The following is a 12,080-nucleotide window of genomic DNA, read 5'->3' as shown; positions in this document are numbered from 1 at the left end:
TTTGCTGTGCATGTTAATTTTTGCACACATGATTTGGCTGCGATTTGCGTTTTTTTGGCCAATTTGTTGTTGGGATGATTTAAAAAACACAAATTGCTGCAAAAATGCATTACATGCTTTTCTGCAGCTTCTCCATTGAAGTATATTGAGCCAAACAAGCACCGTTTGGCATCCTGGACCCTTTCCAGCAGCTGAAAAATGCACAGATGTAAACGTTAAATGAACTGTAGTGCGTTTCTGCAAAAAGCATTAAAAAAAACATGGGTGGGAACCAGATCTAAGACGTTTAGTAACATATTGTGGTTAAAAAAAAATAGCCCTTCATAGTACAAAAAAAAGCAAATATTCGCTACTGTAAGGGGTTCATTTTTTTTACTGTACAACGGTGACTGTAATATTTACAGTAGCAGTTATTTGCTCTTTTTGTACTAGAAAGGGCTAATTTTTTGTTTTTTTAATCCCATTATGTTACTGGCCGATTAATCGATTACTATATTCATAGTCGATTAGTTGTTTCAGCCCTTGTATCCAGTATGGATCATCTTCCCTGATTGTGTTAGAATTGTGGCAAATACACTTTCAGTTCTCCATTATAGCTGTTGTGTACACTCTATTTGGTTAATTGTTATACAAGGACTTTTTACAGGCTTAGGTTTAGTGAAGCAAATTCATATCAAGATCCAATATTGAGTTTTTAGGAGTCGAAATAAAGCAGACATTTCAGTCTCCATGTCCAGGACTTCACTGCTGTGAACTGTATGTAGCCAGAGGGCTGCAATTCATTTTCCAGGATGTGACAGCTTAGTAGGATCCAGTACAAAATGTTTATAGTTTGCATTATGCAATACTATGTTAGCATGGGCATAACAAATGAGAGCTTGTGGAGTCAGAGATTCATGCCTAATTAAAGAGGAACACAATTACCCTCTAACACTATCATCGACATTGCTTCCTCAGCTTTGTAAAGTGAGATGTATGCCGTAAAACATACCTGTTCTAAAGTCTGCTGTGTTAGGTTATGGATGCTGGTGCTGTCCACTTCATGTTAATTTCAGCTCAGCAAGTCTCAAATTGATTTAACAGCCCAAACACTAAAAAAATAAAGCACTGAAGCGCTTATGTGATTTTTTTTTTTTTTGGACCGACACTGGAGCTAGCAGCTTTGACAGGAAGTCTAAAATGGAGCCCCCTATATATCTGTTTTAAAAATTACAGGGCAAAACACAATATCTGCAGCATACAAATTTGTGATTGCCAAAGTGTATTTCTGGAAATCTTTACAAAATTTCCTATAGATCACCAGCAGAGCTCTATAGGGTTAAGTAAATATTTTTGTTTTTGAGAAGGAATCCTAGTTCATGAATTTTGGCGTATGTTATTTTAAATTGTGATGTCTTTCAGAAGTGAGGATTTGTCTGGCAGACACTTGTCTTAAGCCTAGTACACATGGTACACATAGGCCGAATGTTGGACGAAACCGACCAGTTCTATAAAAACTGGCTGACATTTGGCCCATGTGTATGGCAGCTGGTCCGACACTAGCCGGCCAGCCTACAGTTTTTAAATAAATCATCCCCTCAGTATTGCCTATACAGAGCAGGGTTCCTCAAACGTGTCCCCTTGAGATGCAATTTTTTTGTTTTTTTTGTTACTCTGCCTCTTCCCCCTATTTATTTGTTTTAAATTGGGACCCTTATTTACTTGTACAAACAGATGAAGCATTTGTGGGAAAAAGCTATAACTATTCAATGAACATCCTCTTGTCATGCTTTTTATGGAAGACCTTCTGAAGTGCAGCCACTGTCTAAAGCCTCGTACACACGATCAGATTTTCCGTGGACAAAACCTCATACTTTTGTCTGAAGGCGTGTGCCTGGATTTTGTCTTGCATACAAACGGCAAGGAATTTCCGGTCAATAAACAAACGTAGTGATGTACTACGTGGTTTTTCAGCTCTTTAGTGTCACACTTTGGGCCCCTTCTGCTAATTTCTTGTTAGTAGAAGTTTGAGTGTTGATTTGCGCTTTTCAGTTTTTCTGAACGGCCGTTCATCAAACAGACATGTTGCGGAATCACAGAAGATAACATGTTATTTATTATTGGCCTTGGAGTTATTGCTTTGACCCAAGCCCGGTCAGAGAAGGATTTATTGGACCAAAATTTGGTTGCTTTATTAATCGTGACCAATTATGTCATATGCCTTTGCTGCGAGAGCTCCAGGAGAATAATCCGGGTGATTTTTTTTTTTTGGAATTCCCTCCGGATGATGGACCCCTGCTTTCACCAACTCTTGGCATTGTTGATCCCCTATATCAGGGGTAGGGAACCTTGGCTCTCCAGCTGTTTTGAAACTACAAATTCCATCATGCCTCTGCCTCTAGGAGTCATGCCTGTGATTGTTAGGGTCTTGCAATGTCTCATGGGTGTTGTAGTTTCAAAACAGCTGGAGAGCCGAGGTTCCCTACCCCTGCCCTATATTAAGAAGCAGGACACATGCATGAGGCTTTTATTTTATTTTTAAATTGAATAATGATTTGATTTGGTATATATTCAATATTTTTCGATGCAGAGAATGCACTTTTTGGTTAATTTCTATTGGCAGATAGCATGTCTAATTTTGTGTGTTTGCTATGTGTATTACTTCAATTGACAGTTTGGGAGTAGGTAGTTGCATTTAAAAAAATACAATGTAAAATTAACCAGGGAAACAAACATAGTTTTATCTTTGATCTTAAAAACTACGGGATAATGGTGTTGTGGTAACTTGCCCAAAAAACAAAAGAATAATAATTATTAATAATAATCACTAGAAAATAAAAGCCTCCATCAGTATCACCAGCAAAGCAGCTTCATTATCCCATTAAATAAAGAAGAGAATGTGCGCTGCATTTTGAGATTTCATAATTAGCCACGTCACAATTGTTAATTCTCCATTACGAACGCTAGTTTACAAGACCGACCACTTGTGGCTTGTCCTTCCGAGCATGCATGTTTGTACCTTGGACTTTTGTCAGATGGACTTGTGTACACATGAAAATACGACAACAGACATTTGTCCACAGAAAATTTTAAAGCCTACCATCCAACATTTGTCCGGAAAATCCGATAACAATTGTCTGATGGAGCATACAAATGGTCGGATTTTCCGCCAACAGCCTGTCATTACACATTTCCCATCGGAGAATCCGATCGTGTGTACGCAGCTTAATTCCTCTTGCACACTGCAGCTTGAAAATGCTCAGTACAACTTAATTTTTTTACTGAGCTAAAATACAGCCCATTAATTGTAATGTGCCTATGCACACAGGCGCGGAAACAAGCAACGTGTAATTTCTCGGTTAAAAAAAATAAAAATCTGCATTTTTGGTTAGTAATTTACACCTCATGCATGCAAATTTGCACAGATTGACATTGTGAATGTGAGAACAAGCTTCCGCTCATGCACGGAAATGTGCACTGATGTGCGTGGAAATTGCACGAACGCATATGCCTCGAATATGCATTAAAAAAAATTTTTTTTAAAGTAGCCTAAATATTCATATGGTGTACAAGAGTCCTAATGCTCATTAGTTGGTCAGCAGTTCATTTTGAAAGAAATTTGGAAGTGCTTCTAACATGATTCTGCATGCTGACTCTGCTTAATACCCTTGTAACTGAATTGGCATTCGTTTAGAAAATGTAGCTTTTAATGTTACTATAGACACGTGAAGGATATGTAAAGATTTACAGTCTTTATGCAACTAAAGCTACACTTTTACATTGCAGATACAAAGATCGTTCTCCCAGTTATGCATAAGATGTGTGGAATAGTGGTAGAGATTCAAATTGACACTCTGTAGCTTTCACCACCTTGAAGACCTTGAAATATCCTATAGGAATATATATAGAAAAAATCAGCCCCAAGTGCTAAATAAACTAAAAGATCTTTAAAGCATTCACTCACTGGTACCCGAGGACTACAATACCTCAAAATACAAAAGCATAAAGACTTGATGCGCTGTCACTTTAACCACTTAAGGACCGCCCGCCGGTGTTACATTGAAACTAAATACAGTAGTTATGGCAGCAGCTAGCTGCCATAACTCCAGTATTTTTTAAAACAGCCGGAAGTGCACTTTTTCAGATAACGATGCCACACTCTGTCTCTGCTGCTTACCGAAGCCACCAGTGGCGCCAGAGACCATTGCATCCGCTCCAATCACAGCCTGGATACCGAGTTGAGGGAAAGATGGGCCCCACTCGGCTCCATAGCATTGGAGGGTAGAAGTGACGTCAAACGTGTATATATAACTTTTTTATTTATTTTTTTTTTTCCATTATTGCATTTAAGTGTATATATGAGATCTGGGGTCTTTTTGACCCCAGATCTCACATTTAAGAGGTCCTGTCATGTTGTAAAAAAAAAAAAAAAAAAAAAAACAAGGGATGTTTACATTCCTTGCAATAGGAAAAAAAAGTGACCCACATTTTTATTTAATTTTTTAAACGAACAGTGTCAAAATAAAAAGGAAAATAAATGAGGAAGACATTTTTTAAAGCCCCCAGCTCCTGCATGCGAGCTTGGCGAAATGAACGCATACATATGTCGAGCCCGAATGAGAACGGTGTTCAAACCACACATGTGAGGTATCGCCATGATCAATAGCGTAAGAGCAATAATTCTAGCACTGGACATCCTCTGTAACTAAAAACGTAATATAAATTTTACATGCCACTGGTGAGAAGTCCATAAACTGTGAGGAGTCCATAAACTGTGAGGAGTCCACCCAGTGTGTAATCTATAGGTGTACTATAAACTCACCAAAGGTCATAGACTATCAAGCAGAGAATGGTATCCTACACCAAAACGAGAGCAGCATGGACACTCGCTATAATTTACTGAAGATGAGTGACTAATGAGCATTAGATGTACATGAAACCGCATATCGATGAAACAAGAGTCCGCCCCCCAACCAAGGGGACGTGATGACATTACTGCCCTAGAATTTCTTCAGAATTCCTTGTTCTTCTAGACCAGTAGTCTCCAAACTGCCGCCAGTCAGTCGGAAGTCTGAAGGACCGTAAACTGGCACTTTAGAAAGTTTGGAGAATCCTGTTCTAGACTGTTGAGGCTAGTGTTCTTCTGATCTCTTAATGGTTCAGTCTACTCAAAATGAAATTTTGTACGTTTTTAGGTAGAATCTGTTGAGTGAGATGCTGTCAGGCTTCTCGTATACTTTGGGAGCGCCAGTGGTTAGGGGTCTTTCCCATATTTTCTGTGATTTTACATTTTTAATGTTGTACCTCCTGCCTTCACAAAAGTGTCTTGTGATGTCCCACTTCTGTTCTTGCATTCTTTGGCCATGAATTGGGTAAAACCTTCTGGACGTCCAGTGGTTAAATAAAACTGGGCAGACTTAATGGACCACTTGGTCTTTTTTTTTCTGACATCCCTCTATGATGTTGTTTCCCATATATGTATGTACATGTGTATGGATATTTGAATACACAAAGTGTTAATTTGCTAGCATGCAATCATAATTAAATATTTTTTTTTTTTTTAAATCTTACGGTTTGCCAATGTTTCTTCCACAGTGAAGAAGAGCGATACCGGTATAAGGAGTATGCAGAAAGACCGGAGAGGGGCTATGAGCGCCATAGGGAGAGGATTAGCAGAGAGAAAGAAGAAAGGCATAGGGAAAGGAGGCATCGAGAAAAGGAAGAGTCAACCCGCCACAAATCGTCAAGAAGGTAATGTGAAAATAAATCCGTTTTATTGTAAAAATGTTATACTAAGTTGTTGTGGAAATTGGAGGAAGAGGAGGATAAAATGACAGTTAGGAATGAATGTACAAGTTGGGAATCTCGATTGGTAGCTACAGTTGCTTATCAGTGTACTCTAACAGCACCGCAATACAAAATACAATGTCTCTGTGGAGGAAAGACCGGGGGGGGGGGGGTTCCTCCACCTTATTTGTGTGGCTAAAGGAATCTTGCTTGTTTTTTGTTTTGTTTTTTAGCCCACTGGCTGAATAAAAATAAGTACTAATCGTGTATGGCCAACTTTATGCCACCAAATCTGTACCTTGTAATGTTTCAGCCACACTAAGCCATCCTATTGATAATTTCCCTGTGTGCCACACACGCCAGGATATTGATGGCAGTTAAGGCCACACAAGATAAAATAACGTGAGCATTCTTTGGCCTTTGGCGCCTGAGTGAATTTAGCCTCTGAATTCCCCTTTACTTTTGGGTTAAGTATTATACTGGCCTTACGCATGCACATTTTAGGAAATTTCAGATATTTTTAGCAAGCTTTTCTTTGCAGAGGTAAGGTATCCTGCCACCAACATTTTAGATAATTTCAAGGTGTTGATAGAAACTGTTCTTGGTAGGTTGCATGTATCTGTTTGGTCATTTTCTTTTTTAATGAAAGCTGATTGTAATTTTCTGAAAGTTACTGTTTGCGTGGCAGGTATTATGGTTGCAGTAAGGAGTGATGGTGTATATACTGTGTGTTTTTCGAAGTCTGTGTTCTTTTCAACTGTTAGGCTTTACATTAGGTGGTGAAAGCATGCTTAACAGATATTTAAGAAATGTTCCAAATGCACAGCAAACCATACTAGGGACCTGGTTTCAGTAATGAGGATACTACTTTCAAAGATTTTACTATTTACTTCAAACAATATATGATGTTTCACCAAAACTTTTATGCTTGACCACCTATGCAAATGCCTTCTGTCTCCATTCATTGATCTTTGCTGTGTGGCCAGCAAAAATGTGGCCCCCACTGGGTTCTCCTCACATTGCACATGCATGCTGTGGCCTCATTGTTATGGGTGAGCTGTACTAAGTGTTTTTCAGATGTGCAGAGTACAACCCATCCATAGAAATGTATGGGATCGCAGCGCATGCACACAAAAGATTCGATTTTTGCTGGAAAGGTTTTCACTTTAGATCTTATTAATCACCGGATCAAGGAATATAGTATTTAAGTAGAACATTGTACTTCATCTGAGGAACATAAAGAAGTTATCCTCTGCCTGACAAAGGTTGACCCTACATGTCCCTGAAAACCTTGCCTGGTGACTTTACAACTGGCCTGGACAAATCTCATCGAGCCATTTGAATAAGGGTCCTTTCACACGGGGCGGATCAGTTCTGATCCGCCCCGTGGATGTCCGTTTGCTCAGCGGGGATCACTCCGCCGATCCCCGCTGAGCAGGGAGATGACAGCTCCGTCTCTGCACACTGCGCAGGGACGGACCTGTCACAGCGCCGCTCTCCCCTATGGGAGATCGGATGACGACGGACCGCAGTGCCCGTCGTCACCCGATCCGATCCGCAGACGGATGGAAAAATAGCTTTTTCCTCCGTTACACTTTTTCGGATCGGAGCGGGTCGGATGTCAGCGGACATGTCACCGCTGACATCCGACGCTCCATAGACCTCTATGGAGCACCCGTTCAGGTCCGCCTGAAAAACTGACAGGCGGGCCTGAACGGGACGTCAGTGTGAAAGATGCCTAAGTTAGGAGATGGCAAACTACAGCTGGTCGCCAGGAAGTTTGGTATTTCCCAGTCTTATTTGGACCTATTTACACAAATTCACAAACACAAAGTAAAGTGTATGTAAACATCAGTAGGACAGATCCTGGTTGCTATTTCTCTGTTGTATAATTTTGTCAATCCCACACAGCGCTCTCCCACAGTACTGACCCATGTGCGCTCTCCCACAGTACTGACCCATGTGCTCTCTTCCATGTATGGGTTAGCAGGAAGGCTTCTCAGTTGTCAGAATATACTGATCAGTGCTGCCGGAAATTGCAATTGAAAAGTACTGATCGTTAGAGAAAACACAGACAGGCTGGTTGTACAGAAGTTGCTATTGCTGGCAGCACTGATCAGTATATTCTAACGATCAGTACTTTTCAATTGCAATTTCCGGCAGCACTGATCAGTATATTCTGACAACTGAGAAGCGTTCCTGCTGTCGGAATACAATAAGTCAGCTGGAAGGATTCCCCCATCCACATTGAATGTGGATGGGGGAATCGGGTCAAATAAAATAAAAAAATTTATTGGCCGTGCCCTACTCTTACAGACCAGGAAGAAACACTTGCAAGTTATTGAAGAAATTCATGTGACCCTGCATTTGACAAAACTGTATATAATATGCTCAAATACCTGGTTGCTAGTGAGCTTTATTTGTCATTCCCTGGTGACCAGGATTTGTCCAGCCCTGCTTTACAATAAAGTCACATTAAGGAATGTTGTAGTGCGCTGGTGATATGATTAACTGATATTTGGAATTAAACCTAGAAATGTTTATCCTGAGTATTCCTGTGAGTAGAGGTAGAAGAATGGACTCATTATGCTCCCAGTCATTTTTTTTTTTTGATTAATGCCGCGGTTTTCCTCTCCAAGCACTTGTTAGTGCAGCACACATTAAAAATATACATCTGATGAATTGGACATAATTTCTTCCTTATTGACAGAAGAATGTTCTTTGATGTCTTGTTTTAATTGGTAATTTTGTAAAATGCTTAATAACAAGTGATTGTGTTATATATTTTTTTAAGTTTTTCTTGACATTTTTTCATTCTTCCTGAATAAAACATTCTTTAACCCTGACCAGAACTGGCTTCTGGAAAGGTGCAAGCTGCTGTCTATTAGACGTTGGGATAGTAGAGCATGTCATTTTAACACTTTGAGAGATAAATGGATATGAAGGGAAAAATTATTTTGGTTAGGGGCCTGTTGACAGCCTTTGGGCATCTGTCAAAGGTATTATTTTGACATCTGTTTGTGACATTTCTGAGATCATTGACATGTGCGTATATCCTGCAGTTGATCATCTAACCTGAATTTGCCCTTCTTCAGACAGATTTTCTTCTTTGAACAGAACATCATTGCACTTAAAGCGGGAGTCCGCCGGGACTCCGCGTTTTATTTTATTTTTAAAAGCCAGCAGCTGCTGACTTTTAAAATGGTGACACTTACCTGTCCAGCGCGCCCGCGATGTCGGCACCCGAAGCCGATCTCTAGATCGTCTCTCGGGTGCTACCGCCGCCATCTTGGCTATGGGAATCAGGAAATGGAGCCTTTCGGCTTCATTTCCCGGTTCCCTACTGCGCATGCGCAAATCGCGCTGCGCAATAAGGACGGTCCCTGCTGCCTCTGGGATCTGTGTGTTTCCCAGCAGGCAGCGGGGCACTTGCGGAAAGGGGCGGGCACTTGCGGAAAGGGGCGTAATCTACGCCCCTTTCCACAGAGAGCTATCCCGGAAGTGGGTGCAGATACCTGTACTGTACAGGTATCTGCACCCCCCTCCCCCCTGAAAGGTGCCAATTGTGGCGCCGGATGGGGGGGAGGGTTCCGATGAGTGGAAGGTCCACTTTAGGGTGGACCTCCGCTTTAAGCAGTTTAACCCTTTTTGCTGCCACCGATTTTAATGTTTACGTCGACAATAGCATGGGGATTTACACTTGTCAAGCCAATAGTGATTGTAGGTGATCATTTTCACAGCTACTGAAAATTGCAGATAAAACTTCCTCCACCCCCCTCTTTCCCAATATGCCATATGTCCCATCTGTGAGTCTGGGGCAGCCATGGCAGGTAGAGTGGTTGGTGATCAATGATTTGCTGATCCTCCCTCTGGTGTATGAACCCTGAAATGGTGATCATTTTGTTAATTCTGCGTTAAGAGCCATCATTCTCCATTTGCTATGGCCAAGGGAACAGCTAATTGAGGCCAATCTCCACTTAATTAGCTTCAGTTGAGTTCAGAGGTGACTATAGAGGTCTAATAGAATGCTGATGTCTCCTTAAAGAGGACCTGTCACTGGAAATATGCCATCACAGTGGGGGCTTGTCAGCCATGAGCACCCCGGTTGCCCCCATATTGGCACGCCCAAGCATGATAACAGCGGGGCACTCAAATGGGGTGTACTACTTAGACAAAGGGGGTGATGAGGACACCCAGTGCTTGGAACAGGTATGGTCTTCCCAGCACCATACTAATACCACAGATTGGGTATTTCAGGAGGAGACACCTGTGACAGGACATTCTTCCTCTGTCTGTTTTGCCCTGCAGTTGCACAAGCCCCCCTCTTTGTGAAATTCCAGTCAGCAAACAGGCACATCAACCCACTGATTTATTTATACAGCTTGCAACGCAGATCATTAAAAATAAATATTTTAAAAGTAAACCTGTAGTCTAAAATATATTTTTGATAACATTGATATACCTGTTATGACCTGGTCATTTTAATTGGTTTAATGCATTGTTTGTCCATTCTGTTAGCAGCAGCAGGCGCCGCCATGACAGTGAAGAAGGCGACAGTCACAGGAGACACAAGCACAAAAAATCCAAACGAAGCAAGGAAGGAAAGGATGCGGGAAGTGAGCCGGCCCCCGAAACCGAAAGTGTTGAGGCATCTGCTGATTAGTTTCCCAAAACTCATTTCCTGTTTGGGGATCACAACCAGTTTTACCTGTTTGATTTATGGTCCTGGGGCCAGGATGCATTGTTAGGAATATTTTTTCAGGGTATTAAAAAAAAAAAAAAAGAAAAGAAAAATTACTCTTATGTTAGTTAGCGTGTCCTTTGTTTGAAATTTTCTTTTTGTATTTTTCTGGGGGAAATAAAGAGTGATTTTTTTTTTTTTTCATGTTTTTGTATTAATTTTCTTTTAGATTTGATCTTTAATGGTTCTCTCTATTTGCCACATGCTTGGAGGCCAGTTCATGAACTAATAAGGAAGATAATGGTGTCGATACTATAGGCAAGGCTCACAATTTCAAATCCTGAGCTACTAGCCAGGCCTTTAGTTACTCGCCCCCATTTGCCCTGCCCCTAAACACATCCTCGTAAATTATCTCATGAATTAATTATTTTTGTAACTTAATTCTGCATAAAACATTTAACAAAAATGATATAAACAATATCCGTGCCTATCGGTGCTGCCGCATCAGTGCAGCTCATCACTGGCCATCATTGCCGCCTCATCAGTGCCCATCACTGCATGGGGATCACAGGGAGAAATTGTAAGGAGATCAGTCTGGATCACACAAAGGATCTCCTGCTGTGACACAGCTTGAATCTGAAACGCTGGCAGCTGTCAGTCCCACCTCCTGGACTGGCTCCAATGATAGACAGCACACTATTATAGGAGGTGGCAATATGACAGTAGCTGGCATTACAGATGCAAGCTGTGTCACAGCAGGAGATCTCTGTGTGATCCGGCTGGCTCTCCTCCCGACAGTTTCCTGGCTGATCACTTCTGGCAGAAGCAGTGCAGGCTTTTTTTTTTTTTTTCCAGGAGATGAGAGCAGCCCAGGGGGCAATTTCCTGCCTGCCCCCAGCCCAGTTCGCCCCTGCTCCACACTCGCCCTCAGCTCGTTTCCACTTGCCAAATTCTAGTGGAAATTTTTAGGGCTGCTGTAGATATAGGGGTTTTAACGTCTGCATCCCCTTAAGCTTGTGCCATGCGTAGTGTTTTTCCAAAATCTTATGGCAAGCCTTCTTGTCTTTGGCTGAATAACTGCTCATCTTTACAACCAAGTTTGGTCATAATTCTTAGTACAAATATTGGTTCAGCTTGTGTATTAAATTGCTGTAACACTTCAGGCTAAGTGCAGATCTTTTTTTGTTGGCACCTTCACCTAGCATATAGGCTAATCTATGTTAAAGTATGTTGAGAGAGAAGTACAAGAGATGTCATTGCTGTCTTCCTGCCTGGCAGTGCTAGTTACCTGGAGGTTATGCCAATCCACTGCCTTGTGTACTATTATATCACTAACCTAGAATGGTGTGTTGATCAGGAAAAACAGAAAAAAGTTAAGCTTTTATCTGCATACTAATATACAAAGCATTTGATTTAAGCTGGTCAACACAACAGCCAAGCAATGACAATTTTAGGAGAACTTGTCAATGACAGGTTTCTTTTCATTGATAACTATACTTTTTAGTAAATGTATTCTTTATCTGGCCTCCAAGCTCCACTGTCCTTTCTGCTTCCAGATATTCTCTGTGGGAGCAACACAACTTCTGCTGCGAAATCTTGTGGTTGGGCACATTCTTCTGAGCATATTTGGAAA

At 41.2% G+C, this 12,080-nt stretch overlaps 1 protein-coding gene across 3 annotated transcripts in view; it reads left to right on the top strand.

Annotated features, from left to right (window-relative positions):
• Nucleotides 1–10,649, top strand: part of FIP1L1 (factor interacting with PAPOLA and CPSF1) — a 131,952-nt gene extending 121,303 nt beyond the window's left edge. For 2 of the 3 annotated variants that reach the window (XM_077477492.1, XM_077477490.1), the window contains 2 exons: nt 5,575–5,730; nt 10,285–10,649. In XM_077477492.1, coding sequence (XP_077333618.1) covers nt 5,575–5,730; nt 10,285–10,429 — 301 coding nt within the window. In that variant the 3' untranslated portion in view covers nt 10,430–10,649. The remainder of the gene's footprint in view (nt 1–5,574; nt 5,731–10,284) is intronic. The other variant, XM_077477491.1, reaches the window with a different exon arrangement.
• The last annotated feature ends 1,431 nt before the right edge of the window (nt 10,650–12,080 follow it).

This window comes from Lithobates pipiens, unplaced genomic scaffold (assembly GCF_037356315.1).
Source record: "Lithobates pipiens isolate NorthernLeopardFrog02 unplaced genomic scaffold, aLitPip1_a1.2 Scaffold_13, whole genome shotgun sequence".
NCBI classification, from domain to species: domain Eukaryota; kingdom Metazoa; phylum Chordata; class Amphibia; order Anura; family Ranidae; genus Lithobates; species Lithobates pipiens.
This window is presented reverse-complemented; position numbering and strand designations above follow the sequence as displayed.